General features: G+C 39.1%; 2 protein-coding genes across 4 annotated transcripts in view; one reads left to right on the top strand and one right to left on the bottom strand.

Annotated features, from left to right (window-relative positions):
* Nucleotides 1-12,759, bottom strand: part of LOC137983057 (uncharacterized) — a 14,253-nt gene extending 1,494 nt beyond the window's left edge. Inside the window, exons 1-7 of one of the 2 annotated variants that reach the window (XM_068830225.1) lie at nucleotides 12,088-12,549; nucleotides 10,297-10,504; nucleotides 6,536-6,861; nucleotides 6,040-6,180; nucleotides 3,808-4,130; nucleotides 2,538-3,683; nucleotides 767-1,031 (exon numbers count right to left, since the gene is read on the bottom strand). In XM_068830225.1, the coding sequence (XP_068686326.1) occupies nucleotides 767-1,031; nucleotides 2,538-3,683; nucleotides 3,808-4,130; nucleotides 6,040-6,180; nucleotides 6,536-6,861; nucleotides 10,297-10,504; nucleotides 12,088-12,270 (2,592 nt within the window). In that variant the 5' untranslated portion in view covers nucleotides 12,271-12,549. Of the gene's footprint in view, nucleotides 1-766; nucleotides 1,032-2,537; nucleotides 3,684-3,807; nucleotides 4,131-6,039; nucleotides 6,181-6,535; nucleotides 6,862-10,296; nucleotides 10,505-12,087 lie in introns of both variants that reach the window. The other variant, XM_068830226.1, reaches the window with a different exon arrangement.
* Nucleotides 1-15,000, top strand: part of LOC137983056 (A disintegrin and metalloproteinase with thrombospondin motifs 16-like) — a 58,371-nt gene that overhangs the window by 5,383 nt on the left and 37,988 nt on the right. Inside the window, exons 2-3 of one of the 2 annotated variants that reach the window (XM_068830224.1) lie at nucleotides 13,708-13,805; nucleotides 14,345-14,462. The gene's annotated coding sequence lies outside the window, so the exon portion shown is untranslated. Of the gene's footprint in view, nucleotides 1-13,707; nucleotides 13,806-14,123; nucleotides 14,257-14,344; nucleotides 14,463-15,000 lie in introns of those variants that run through there. The other variant, XM_068830223.1, reaches the window with a different exon arrangement.

Raw genomic sequence — 15,000 nt, 5'->3', positions numbered from 1 at the left:
ACCAAAAATGGAAGACGATAACGGTAAAAATGTATTTGTTGTTAAAAGATTCTTTCGATATTCCCTGTCGTCGCTTTTTACTGCCCAATTCTTATCAATGAACATAATTTACTGAAACTATCTTTTGTCATTGGTTTTTCATGCTTGTAATTCCAGTCCAATACCGATATTGTTAAAGAGGCCATAAGTTCAGCAAATGATGACTATTTAAAAAATTAGCTGAAAATTGTTGTGATGGATTGTCAAGTCTCTTCTAAATCGGTAAATAATAAGTAATCTAGATTTAAATGTTTCAGGACTGGGTCAAGCTTTTGAAGTGAGTTTTTTTCAGGGGTCTTTTTTGAAATAATACATGCCATAGCCGCTGTGCAAGTTTAGGTGGTCCTACACCTCTGTCATGGGTCAGTTTTATGCAACTTTTTTGTGTATTTTGGAATACTACAGAATTGGAATCCGTTGAAATTCTTTAGCTGAGTATCTGAGGAAATGTAACTTCCGAGACTGAAAACAACTACACCGAATTCACGCACTGATTTTTACTTTTCAAAAATACAAGCTGACCTTTCATATTTGAAAAAATGTACATATTTAAAGTTTTCAAAACTAATGGGACTTAACTTCTTCTGATACCAATGTTTCAGTTAACATTTAAATTAAAAAAAATGTTTTTTAAGATCGCAGGTGAGTTATCAATCTTCTCTGGTAGATGTTTACCATAATTATTCGTTGGGTGCCCCTGAATTCTCACCGTAACGAGATTACATACCAAGATATTTGCTAGTTTGAAGTCTCTGTGGACAATTCCTTGTTCATGTATGTGCTTCAGAGCAGCAGTGATCTCTTTCAACCATTGACAAACGCCCAGGGCTGCGTCAATATCAGATTTCCCAGGACACTTTTTCGGGTTGTTGAAAATTGTATTTCTCAAGTCGTCTCTGCACTCTTCCATGACGAAAATGACCCTCGTAGAGCCGTCCGTTTTCAGCAAAGATGTTCCATAGAACTTTACTATAAAAGGATGTTCCAATTTCCTAGCAAATAAAAGCGAAAATCGATTTTCAATAAAGGATTTAAGTGAAACTTCAAAGACATTTAAAATGATTAATAAATATCCCGATAGAACAAGTTCATTAAGAGGTGTAGCTTTTCTTTCTTCTCAAATTACAATTGTCTGGGTAGAAACACTTTTGAGAATTTTCCTTTCTATTTTCACTATTCGAGCATTTTTACTGACCCACTACACATCAGTGCGCCTGTCATAATGGAGTTCAGATTTAATGTAATTTAAGTCAACGCCTTTAAGAGTCCTGAAGAAATGTGACCTATCAATGCAGGATCTTACTGTTGTTTATTGTTCCGATCTGTCCTCGAGTACGATCTCCTCTTATGTCCAGAAATTCACGCAATTGCAAGAATAACAAATATAACAACTGTGCAAAAAAACATAGAGCGAGTTTCAATCGACTGTCGTAAAACCAAAACCAAAGTAATTACTTTGGCCAATCAAAAAGGTCGGAGATAATCAAGTAAACCAATCAAAACTCAAGTAATTAGACGTAGTCGACACAAAGCGCGCGAAAATGTGCACGCGCGAGCCACAATTGGTTTTGGTTTCACTTCTGATTGGTTAAAAAATGGCGCGAGAACTTTGAACCAATTACTGAGTGAAGTAAATGCAAAACCAAAGCAATTCGCTAATTACTTCCGACACTCAATTGAAAACCGCTCTAACGAAAACAACAATTATAACAAAAATAACATTTCAACGGAGCGACGCTGGCAAATATAACAAATTACTGAAAGAAAGCAGGGAAAGGGGCTTCACAAATGAAACAAAAATACCACTTATGCCTGTGTGGTATTCCCTAACCTTCCCCAATATTTATCTAAAGCTTTGGAAAGCATCCAGAAACGTGCGCTGGGAACCATAGCACCAAGCGCATCTTATGAAAGAAGCCCTATCCATATCGGGTTTGACCTCTCTATGGGAACGAGGGGACGCCGCTTGTAAGAGATTTGTTTCTAAAATTGCGCCTCCCAACCCCCTTTTTTTCCCTGTTGTCAAGTAGAGTAGAGATTGGGGATACTAAGGGTGCGTTTCTTTGGGATGATCCGAAAAAGGATCACTTATCCAAGATCACTTGGATCACGGTGCACCAAAGGTCCCTTTGATGCACCATGATGCACCATGATCCAAGTGATCTTGGATCAATGATCCTTTTTCGGATCATCCCAAAGGAACGCACCCTAAGTGTAACCTCAGAAGGAATACCACCAGAGTAGTTAAGCCATGTAATACCGAACGTTCTAGTCAATTTGGTACTTTTAAGAATGCTAATAACCTGCCATATTAGAGGCATTATAGTATGTGACAGATTATTATTTATAATTTATATTTATATTCATGATTATTGTAATATTTCATATATCTTGACTTTGTACTAATTAATGTATTAGTTTCTGACCCTACCTGTAATTCGGTCTTTAAAACTGTATAAGGCAGAGCATCCTTCGACGCGGGAAATTCCGGCACTTACCTCATGAGTTCAACCTCTGTTGCGATGTCAAGGGCGTTTTTGGTATTGAGTTCCAAATTGCACACCTTCAATGCAACAGGTTGAGTGCATCCATTTTTGGTCATCTTCCCTTTGTACACGGCGGCAAAGGAACCGGAGCCAAGGCGGTGGAATAAGTCCTCCTTCCAGTCCAATTCGTTGATGCTGATATCATTGCCAAAGACTTCTTCTAGTCCAAATATTGAAAGATTCCCCCGAAGCTCCGAAACCGTTTCCAACATTGGCTGGTAGAGATCAACTATGACTCTGGTCTCACGCCTTTCATTGTTGAGTTGCTCACATAACATCTTGTCGGCTTGTATCAGCTCTGGGATGCGGGCTTTGATCTGCTCAAGGCAGAGCTTAGCTTCTTGTAACTGTCCTCTTACGAACTTGTCGAGAGCAATGTCATCTATGACCTTGTTGAGATATTCTGCTGATAACTTGGTCATGAAGGCACACTTATCTCTTTCGTATTTCTTTAGTTTCATTTTATCTTCAATATTTTCTTTGATAGCCATGATGCCCACAAAAGGTGCACCAATCGCAACAGCAATAAGACCAAGAGGAACCCAGATCGGACTTAAAAGTCCAATGGCAACCTTGTCACCTGCAGTAAATCTTGTTTCTGGGAAAGACGTTGGGGAGACATGCTTATTATCTTCTGTAACTGCTCTATGAAGATTCCGCAACTGCGCCTCAACAAATTTGTAGCGCTGCTGAAAGTGTTTTATGAGAGATTCTCGAGCATTTGCGAAGACTTTATTATCCTCTTCCCATTGCTGAATGATGTCTCGAAGCCGTTTGGAAATTGCTTTCATGATTCCATTTTGGGTAACTTCCCAGGAACCTTCCACATTTGGTACATCATCCAGGGTCCATGACGCAAAGCGTTTTCTTACTTCTTCAGTCTCTAGGTAGTGAGATAGCTCCTTTATAGCACCTTTAACTCGATCGATTAAGTACTCTGCAAGTTCTGGCATTACCATGTTTTGCTTTGATTCAATGCCCGCCAATCGTTGCCGAACGTTACTCATCTTCACAAGGGCATTTTGACGATCTCTAGAGGCGTTCGCCAGAAACGCCTTTAGCTGGAACGTCACCCGACCAAGAAGGCATTCTAACCACCTGCAAAATATATGATAAAAGATTTGAACGTGACCTCAGTTTAACTGAGATCGAGAACATTTAATTATCTCGACGTTCAAGGTATGGTCAAGAATCTAATTTCGGCGATGGTTTACGTTTTTACCTCCATTGAAGTTCCAGTTGACATTCAATGTTCTTCAAAACCATAAGTTTAATTCCTTCCATCAAAGATGAAAAATCTTCAGTAATAATACCCAGGTTTTGTCCTTGTGTGGCTCTCTTGGTGGACATGTATATAATCTGCGTCATAGGATCAAGGCTTGGCCAGCATCGTTCTAAACTTTTAACAACGTGATCCTTAACATCTCTCGCCTCGTTCTTTGGTACTTGGTCCCATTTGTTGCAAACAAAGAGAGCACACTTTGATTGCAGTTTGCCTTGTCCTTCCACTGATAATTTCCTTACTTGTTCCAGCAGGTTTTCAAGCTGTAATTTTAAAGAAATGTTGAGATGTTTAACTTTAGATTAATCCACTAGTCAATAATAACAGGTGTAATGTGGTTATTTCTTGTAATCAAAGGTTTCGTAAAGTACTTCAGAGTGAAAAGGACAGGGGCACCCAACGACTAATTTGTAGTAAAATGTATTATTATACCCCAGTTAATGAAAATATATGTTATTAAGGCATTTTCAGGTGTTTTTCAGTGTTGCTGGGAAAACATTATCTGTTCCTTTTTCCCAGCAAGACACACAAGAAATTTCCCATCCAGCTAGATAAAATTGATTGGTTTTCCAGCCAGCTGATCAAATTTATTTCCCAGCCCGGTATTCCGCGCGCTTTCAAATCCCTCGATCCAAAACGACGGAACAAAACCGGGACAAAACAGGTTTTTTCCGCAAGCGCAATCATTCTGACCAGCCGTCGTATGTTTGTGACTACTCTCTGGGAGAGGGAATGGGTTCTTTTTTTTTTTTTTTTTTTTTTCTTTTGGTCGTCCTCAGTCTTCAGAGTTTCTACAGCCAGCTCGGGTTGAAATGCTAGAAAAAGTCAGTAATTCCCAGGCAAAACCTCTATCAATAACAAAATTTCCCAGCCAGCTCATCGAAACACCTGTATTTTTGCCAGCCAGCAAGATTCCTCTGGGGAACAGATAATGTGAGGAACAGATTCGTTGGGTGCCCCTGAAAGGAGCGATATAAAAAGTGAACAACGTTTCGATGACTCCATGTCATCATTATCAAGTTCGAAATACATGATAGAATTGATAACAATGGTGTGAAAATATTTAGGGAGGGGTGTTAAAGTATTTAATTGTTATGTAAAAAGTTGGCGCGAACTGATTTCGACTCCGTGTTAAGTTCTTGTTTTATTTTCCTAATAAACAGGATCTCGTAGATCAAGCAATCAAACTTTGTGCGGCATTTCTTTAGAGCTGTTAAAGTGCCACTGCGACGAAAATGTTTTGTTTTCTTTTCGAATTTTTTCAACGCCAATTAAGTCAATATGTTCAAAATAATACAATGCATTTAAATTTGGAACGATAGAAGCGAGATAAGTTGGGAAATAGCCAGCCGAAAGCCGCTAAAAATCTGTCCGCCATTACTCGGACGGCATTGGAGAAGCCCGCGATTATTTTGTAAGCGGTCTTCACGCAAGACTTGGCTTGTGACGTCATACGTGCATCGCTTCGTGGGAGTTTGACAAAGCGAACTAGTCGATCAAGGAGTAATGTATATAATATCAGCAAAAAGCAACTCGGCGATCTCTCACATCTCATAGACGGCATGGGAAATTAGCCGTGTTTATATTTTGAGCGTTGCGCATATGACGTCAGACCCCAGGCGATCCAGCTAGACCCAACCCTTTTCCTCGCTCACGGTCATTTGCCGTCAGAGTAATGGCGGACAGCGAAAACCGATAAACTACGTTACAATAATCATACTTTCCGTGGAAATTTTGAGAGAAAGATTGGCGTGATACCTATTTAGTACGTCTATTTTCAAAATCTAAAGAAAAAAGGACATGCAGAATTTTCATCGTAGTGGCACTTTAATCTTGTAGATTAAATGCTTGCAGCTTGTGTTCGTCTTTCAGGTGTTTACCAATAGCAGAATGTTTATGTTCGGCGATGCGTTGAAAGAGATGTCGGGACGTATATCCGATATAATCTGTATCACACAGATCACATGAAAATTTGTAAACAACGCAATCGACAGAAGGCGAAGATTCAACCCAAAAGGTATGTTTTGGAAGCCACGCTGTCTACAACGCACTTTTGCAAGTCATCGGAGTTATTACTGTTTTGAATTAAGAGGATACCCGCAGTTTTACAGTAGCCGGATTTGAAGCACAGTCGATAAGAAATTGATGGATCGTCACATCTATCTTGCTTACTCTGTCTTTCTGAACTCCTCCGGCATTGGTACTGTTTATGGTGTAGATAAAGGCAAAGGCTTGGGACAGATACTGAGTGACGATCTGATCCATGATATTCGACTCCCCAACACCAGGGCTGTCAATTATAACTATGCCTTGCTAAAATACAGAAAGATTAACATTGCGATTACCACGTTGATGCAACTACATTATGTTAATCAGAGTTTAATAAGTTGATAAGATATTCTTAATGTTTGTGAGCAAATATAACTACCTGTAGTAGACTGTGAGGCCAGAACAATTCAATCTTCTTATATATTGAACCCTTCTCGCGATCACTCAGGCCACAAATAAACTATATGCCCTCCAAAAGTCATGTGATTGTCCTATTCATATCAGCAATGCAATGCATGATGGGGAAACGCTGTTGCACGGCAAGAAGCTTTTCGATTTACTTCTACGAAATCCGCGTGAATGAATTACTCGCATTTCTAGACGTATCTGAAATAACTACCTGTAGTAGACTGTGAGGCCAGAACAATTCAATCTTCTTGTATATTGAGCCCTTCTCGCGATCATTTTTCACGTGGACAAAAGGCGAAATCTGCTGAAGGTAGCTCTGTTCGTCAGATGCTTCTCCGGGATCAGTTTTGTGTAAAGGAATGACCTTTGTCGCCAGTCCCGTCTCTGGATCCTTGTCTTTAAAATGAGCCACAATTTTGCGTTCGTCTCCAAACTTAAGTTCGCATATGGTGGAGGTTGTACTTAAAACCGAGTACGGAAGAAGTTCTTCCCCCAGTATAAGATTTATCAAACTGCTTTTTCCAGAACTAGTCTCACCTACAAATATAAACTTGGAATTGTGATGCCTTCGACTAACTCTGTTAATTAAATAGGTTGTTTCATAGCTTGATTTGATTTTTGATCTGGTCAGTGAAATCAACCTTCTTTAACGTGGATGTTTTCAAGATATCTAAGTGCAAATTGTAAGGTGATTGGTCAAACCAAAGTCATTATCTCGTAGTTTCGCAGGCTATCTAGGCCACATGCAGGCAATCTAACTTCATGCACATTTTGAAGATAAAATCGTTCTCAGGTTGAATCCGTTTTTGCCTAGGTTAAGTAGGTGATCCACCATTCGGGTGGTTTGTTGTTTTCTCTGTGATTCTCTAATTATACCTGCTCCCCTCCTTTCGATGCACTCATAGACCTTATTCACGATGGCCACCATGTTGGATTTGCTATTATCATACAAATTAGCTACACACTTCTGAGGGGGCAAACACCATAAGTTCGAGAGGTTATAACGAACATCTTAAGCCACACAGATGATTTGTTTCACGTTTACTGAATGTTTATCACCAACTAGTAAAATAGAATGGTTCACACAAGTTATTTCGATGTTTTTTAAGTGAAAAGTGAGCAGATAACAAAGTAGAAAGTCAAAATGTCAAAGGCAATCAAAGATATCAAATTATTATAAAAGGTACTTAATTCTAAATTCTAAAATGTACTTTTTTCGACGAGCCGATTTTCCGCAATTTGCCTTTTTTCCAATGTTTGCCCCCCAGCATAACACATGGCTAATTTGCATGACAATTTGAAAACCAAAATGGTGGCTATGGTGGATAAGGCGTATTACCTCCCTCTGGTACTTCGCCGTTTGCATAAGTATCATGACATTCCTTGTTAGGTTTCTTACCAAAAACTACATTATAGGGAGTTTTCCAAATGGCTCTGTGCAGTGAGATGTTTTTTTTTTCCTGCCTTATGCACAACCTCTAACAACTTAGCTGGTTAAAAGACCTTTTCTTTAAGAACACTGGTTATGTTTATTTTGATCGTGCCGTTGTTTCGTTCTACGTCACCTGTAGTAGATGGCTTTCTGGGTGCACCGTACACAAATTTTATGCTGTGCTTATTATTACATCAGCGATTTCTCAAGACATGTTTTTATTCTTGAAGTCCCCTCCAATGACTGTCTAAATGCAGCGTTTTTGGAAAAGCAAAAAAAGCACCTCTAACTCAGTGACCACTTGAATACTGTGTGTTCCTGTGAGAGGAATCAGCCATGAATACTTTGTAAAGCGATCGGAAATATGAAGAAGCCGTGTTTGAAATTTTTCTTGACAGTGACATCAAGTGGCAAGATTCTGAAATCCATTAAGTCGATTTCTACGTGATTCATGAAACCATCTGCCTGGATTGGATGATTGATTGGTTTCTTTTAATGGTCTGTTACACTTTTCTGCAGGGGCACCCAACGTCAATTTTCGGAAAATATCTGTTCGGAAGACGATTTGAGATCTAGAATTTTCGCAACATTTGTTGTAAAATTTCTTGCTTGCCTGCCTGTCCTAGGATTTTCGATCATCTAAAAAATGGTATAATGGCCCATTTTTAACGGATTTTCCCTAAAAAGGTCACCTAGAATTTTCGGGAGCCTTTTCTCTGGCTGAAATTTTCGAAAAGGTAAGTTTTGATCCCTATAATTTTCGGATCACTAGACTCTCAGCTAGGAAATCCGAACAGATGAAAACATTAAATAGGGGATAAAAATATGCCTTTATCTACCGTTTAAATACTAATCTTGTCTCTTCTTCGGTGTGATTTGGCGGAATGTGAATTGAAGTTTCGTATGCTACAACATACATCTTCAGAAGTGACGGTTGAACAAATTCAACTGAATATGATATATTTTAAATTAAGAAGACTGGTAGCTAGAGAGAATAAGATAAAAATAGTAAGATAAATAGCGGCAGTGAAAACTGACCGTTTAATAAAGCCTCAGTTTTTCACTGCCAACGTTTTCGTTTAACGCTGGTTTAAGGTTACGTATTAATAAAGTTTACTTTATTTTACAATGCAAATCAGAGCTACCATTTGCTAAAACTTGAAAATGGTCCCATTTTATGTTGTGACCTGTTTTTTATACGAAACGTATACGAAACGTCAAGTCAAAAGTAAAATGCGCTTTATCATTATGTTTGTAGGCACTGTTTGTTTTATGTTTTTGATTAATTTCAAATGGCCAAAGAGCAAGAATATTTGTGAGTTGAAATATTCTTGTCTTTGGGACTACGTACCCGTTTTTCTTCGTTGAGTATTTTCCCGTCACAGGCAGTCACTTTCCATTTCTTCTGCATAATTCGGCACTTGTCTTTCTGGTCGATACAAACAGAATTATTTCGACCTTCACTGTTTACCTCTCTCAGCCATTTATATCAGACTGGATTTACAAAAAGATACCTCCTTATCACGGCTGGGAAAACTTACCACTTTGAGATCCAGAACCCAATTTCTACTTTTCATAGCTATGATTCCAGCAAGGAACAAACTTTAACCCCCTCCCCTCCCCTCCCCTCCCCCCCCCCCCCCCCAGAGCCTCGACAATGCTACTTACAGATTTCACTCATGTCTAACGGCAGACTATATTTTACTTGTCCATGCATAGGGGCCCCTTGAGACTTAAGAGTCAAACTACTGTACTGTTTTATTGCACTTAAGCCCTACATAAAAGATGGTTTCTAGGTCATTTCATAGTTGTAGGGATTCGATTCCTGCAAACCCCTTTCATATAAATACTGACTATGACTGAAAAAGTCAAAAGCCATCTCACTGAAATCTAACAGTTAAATCTAATAGTTAAAGGTAGTAACTGAGACGTGTGGTGGTTAATCTTCACCCAAATGCAGTAGTGTAGTGCATGGTGAACGCAAAGGACCCCCAAAAAATACCACGCCCCTTTTTTAACCACACCCCATAAAGGAAATCCCTTTTCAGACAGATGAGTTTAAAAAAAGGATTTAACCTAGGTAAAATGCAGATCACCAATTTAACCTAGGTAGAAACGTATTCAACCTGAGAACGGATTTTACCGGAAACATATACGGCCAACTTTGCTGTCTTCGCCACCGAGCAAATGGATGAACGTATACGTGCATAAAAACCTCCAATTAGACTTCGTTCTTTAAAATTGACAGAAAAGAATTTATAACCCCTGTTCTCCTTCTTCAAGAGTTTGTGGTGATAAATCCCCAAACAGTAGTAAAATTAATTCAAAAACTATTTCGTCGTGTGTTGTTCAGTTGGATGAGCACTAAGCCTAAGGAGTTGAAAAGTATCTTCGTGTATTCTTCAATAAAAGTTGCAGACTTCTCTAATAACTGAACAATACAACAGTGCTTTTTTATTTATTTGTTTAGTTATTTTTGTTAACATTTGCCCCTGATAAATATAATGTAGCCATAACGTTGTTTAACTGTCACCAGATACCTGCCACAAGAATGAAATATTCTTTGCGAGCCAGACGCTCTTTTAGGTTTTGCATCTTCTCTTCAACGTTGCTAACATTATGTTGCAGTAAATGACGGATTTTTTCATCCAGCTCTTTTATGCACTGACTGGCATCTCTGTACAGATTCAGTAAAATGCTTCGTTTCCTCTCATCTTCTTCTTTGGCTTCAGACAAAATGGAGTAGGCCTGAAGGAAGCAGGGAAGCCTGTGAGTTACTGTACTTTTTCATTAGTTTTCCAGGTAGATCTTTCTCTTTTGTTACGTTCTTATGTAAACAGAAGACATTGTGGGAGGTTTATGCTTGTCATGCAAATACCGTCTGCAAAAGGTCACTCATTGATCAATTATGCACTCTATAGATGGTTTTCACCTGACGTCACAGCAGCCATGTTGGTACCAACATGGCCGTTTCATCACGTGATTGAAAACCATGTATTGAACGATGAAGATTGTTATTTTCCTCTATGCAGTTGCGTCGCTTGCAACAAACCAAGGCATTTGACAAAAAGCTCATGATTACGATACAGCACATTTTTGCGGAGATTACTAGCTGGTTTAGTATTATTGGAGACTGTTTCGATTGAGCGCCGCATTGATCAGGGCACCCAACGTCAATTTTCGGAAAATATCTGTTCGGAAGACGATTTGAGATCTAGAATTTTCGGAACGTTTGTTGTAAAATTTCTTGCTTGCCTGCCTGCCTGTCCTAGGATTTTCGAACATCTAAAAGATGGTATAAATGCCCATTTTAAACGGAATTTTACCCTATAAAGCTCACCTAGAATTTTCGGGAGCCTTTTTCCGGCTGAAATTTTCTTAAAGGTAAGTTTTGATCCCTATAATTTTCGGATCACTAGACTTTCAGCTAGGTAATCCGAACAGATGGAAAATGTTTAGGGGATAAAAATATGCCTATATCTACCGTTTAAATACTAAAATACGTTTAACAATGCTATGTCTAAGTGACTTTAAACTATATTCTCGTTGGGTGCCCCTGATTGATGAAAATAATTAGAGCGTTTATGTGAAACCGTTTCAGCAGGGCGTTTCAGCCATTTGAGAAGCAAATACGGTATTTGTCACTTGGGAACCCCACAATTTATTCAGCGAAGCATGAAATTTTGATAATATAAAAGATCTTTTTGTAACTGCCTGCGTCTTCTTATTTCTAGTGAAAATGGCAACAAATCCAGCAGCAAGGAGGTGGCAACTTATTCTTGACAACGGACATGATATCACCTCAAATTACTTTCATAGGCGCCAGCACTGATGCTGTCAGTTTCCAGAAATCTGACCAATTAAGTTTAAATCTTTTCGTAACATCGTAACAACAATTCAAATCGGCGTTGCTAATAACTCTTTGGTCTTGCTGTTTAAGTCTGTGTAACATATGATGTCTGTAAAGCAATAGTTCTACTGCATTTTTCGTGAGTTGATATTGTTTAGTATAAATATGGAAACAATTGCAAGGCTTTTGTGTCGAGACAAACTTTCCGCATAGCTTCGTCTTGGAATGCGTTTGCCTACATGCGCCTTCCGTCTGCCTTTTTACTTGACAAATTTAATGACAACGGCCCAATTTCGCACCAGACCGCAGATTACGTACCTCTTGAGCAAAAACTGGCGACTTATTTTCTTACTTGGCATATTGTGTACATTTGTAGTGCACCAGGGGCCCTTGGAATGGTTACTTGCATATTTAATACTCATGTTGCTTAAGTAGCCTTGTTGCCGTCAGCTATAGAAGTAAACATAGTAAATTATATTACCTTTCCAGCAGTCCAACCAGGTTCCGAGGCTGACTCCTTGTGGAATTCATTTTTTACTCGAGTTTTCATTTCATCCAGCGTTTTCAATCCTTTGCACGAGAGGCCAAGGGCTTTCAGTAATTCGTACATTTCCCCTATGTCGTCGATTTCGTCGTCAATGGTTTTGGGTTTGTCGGTTGCCATTTTGCACTAATGAACGAATAGCTGGATGCAAAGGAGCGGTTTTAAGAGGGGAGCACAGCCTCAGTTAAATAGCACAGTTCATGCTTAACTGTTGTTCGCAATTGGTGCAAACATATTCTCCGGAACCCCTGTTGTTGTAAGGGCATGGGTGGTTTTGATTTGGTCTGTTTGTCAAAAGGTATTTCAAAATTAAATCGTAGTTGTTTGTTTCAGTCCGTGGTGTCAAAGTTCAAATTCAAGAAACTTGCAAGAAAATAATTAATGTACATTAACCCCGCTAAACGAGGCGCATTTAGAATGAGCTAAAGTAACAACCGAACCGCGGCCGTCGAGATTTTCAAATTACAAAAGGGTCGCCGTCTTTTCTGTTTTAGTGAGTGAATCCCATATTTGGCCCATATTGGACCCATATTTTTATTCTAACAATTTCGACCATAGACTGGTCCTGGACTGGTACGTTTACTCGTAAAAGTTCTTTATTTAGACAAGGACATTCCTTGAAATTTACATCGTTTTATATGAAAGCCGTGGGGCCGGAACAGGATTACTGTATGAAGTGAATTGATTTATGTGACATTATTAACTTATTTAACTAGTGTATCTAATAGATAGTAATCGACTGCGGTACATCTTGTTGATAGTGACATCATTTATCACTGGTAATCATAGAAACGGCGTATAATTAAAATGAAATGGTAAGAATACAGATATTTGTAAAAGTTCTTCTCACAAAAGAATGGTTATGATAATGATGAGAAGAATCGAAGGAGGTTTATATAATAAAAAACAGTGTACAGAAATGCATAATTTAAAATAAACAGTGAGTTGCGAGCAAGGAGAGTAAGCTAGCGCTTCACCCCAATGTAAACCTGAAATTTAAACACTTCTTGAAACACTCAGTCGTAGGTTGTGAAAGGAAGACTTGAGACTCGCAGATATTCGCTAGACGGTAACCAGTGTAACGTGGCCTGGGGTAATATGGCAAAAGAGCCGTTCACGATTTTACTCACGCCGGCCATTTCGAAAGCGGTCGGTTTCTAGGTTTCCCACCCTAGCCCAGTTTTAACGTCAGGTGATCTTACTTCATAGTTTTCTTGGAAGATAATCATGGCTGTCCAGTTATGAAGCCTTGATCTGTACTGAGGTGGTCAAGATCTCCCTTTCAGAAACGCCCTAGATGATATCACAATAATCAAAAACAGTAAAATTAAACATGTGCAGATTAAGACTAAAGTGTTACTGGAAGGTACAAAAGGACGAATTTGTCTGAGGCCGCCAATTCCACGTGATATAATTGTAGCTATGTTGTCAATATGGTCAGAGGAGAAGAGCTTCTCATCTACAAGCAACCCGTGGGGAGTTTTACTCTGTGCATACTGGCGAATTCGTTGTAGATTTTACTTAGATCAAATCAACATATCATGTGTTCCCTTTTAGAGACGCTGAAACCGAACTTGTTGGCTAGCCTAGAGAATCCAGTCATAAATGTGGACAGATTATCTTCGATGTGACATGTTTGGAGGTGGATACGCCGGGTAATGTGATTGTTTGTCGTCAGTGTGTATTCGGGTTGCACCAGACTTTTAATCGTGTAGCAAATCACGTGATATATTATAAACAGCGGCGATCCTTCTGAGGTTTACTTAGGCCAGGATTCAAATGGTGATTGGTTCAATGTTGTCTCTTTGGAACTCTGTGTCCCAAGGGCTACTGATTTGCATTATGAAATCTTCTTGGTAAAATGCCAGACGACGGTAACACGTGATGGCAACGAAGCCAATACCCTCTTGTGCATTTGATGATCTTTTGCTTGTTTGAGGTCCGCCAACGCAGCTGAATTTTCTTCAGCTGAATGAGTCAGGTAACTGACGAAGCGGAATGAAGCGTACAGTCTACGTATGCTAATATGAATTTTAACTTTTGTCATGCCTAAAGAAACAGACTCACTGAGCTAATCGTGGTCCGAAAACATTTGGAATTAACAAGGTTATTTTAAGTTGTTTTTGGTCCAGTATCGACCTATACTGTTGGTCTAGTATCCTCCTAATTAATTAATTATTTTGTTATATCATAGCAAAAGCTTAAGTAGAAGTCTTATGACAAAAATGGAGGCCGGATGCCATCTTGATCCTCAGATGCTAGACGCAAGTATTTACGAAGTGATCCTTTATTCACTAGCGTATGTGTCAAACGTAAGTGACTTCAAGCTACTTGTAATATTGGTGTATGATATTACTATGACTGTGTATGGTCTGATGAAGCTTTAATGAGCTTTTAAATCAAATGAAGTTCTGTTATGGATCAGTAACGCTAGCATATCTTGTGTAGAAGAGTGAAACAAAGTCAATTTGAAGGAACCCGTTTTTTGTCAGTCAGAATTGAAAAGCAATGAAACAAGTTTGGCTAACTTTTTGCGACTTCAATTGACCTTTTCAAGACAGTATTAACTATACTAAAAATCTCGGATTGTTGAAGTACGTTCGACAGTCGTTCAGCCTGTGTTTTCGTGAGCTCAGCATGTGACAAGAAGAGACTGATCAATACGCGTGCGAGATTCCACGCGAGGGTGCCCCTGCAAGCAACAAAAGAATCTTTGGGGGGCGGGGGGAGGGCTATTTTGGTTTCCCTTACAGAGGAAAATCTCGGATCCTTTTGGCAACAGCACACAATCACTCAATCTGAAGCTTAACAAAATAGAACGCGTTCTCCTTCGATCGAACGCAATTAACC

Source organism: Montipora foliosa, chromosome 13 (genome assembly GCF_036669935.1).
Source record: "Montipora foliosa isolate CH-2021 chromosome 13, ASM3666993v2, whole genome shotgun sequence".
NCBI lineage: Eukaryota > Metazoa > Cnidaria > Anthozoa > Scleractinia > Acroporidae > Montipora > Montipora foliosa.
This window is presented reverse-complemented; position numbering and strand designations above follow the sequence as displayed.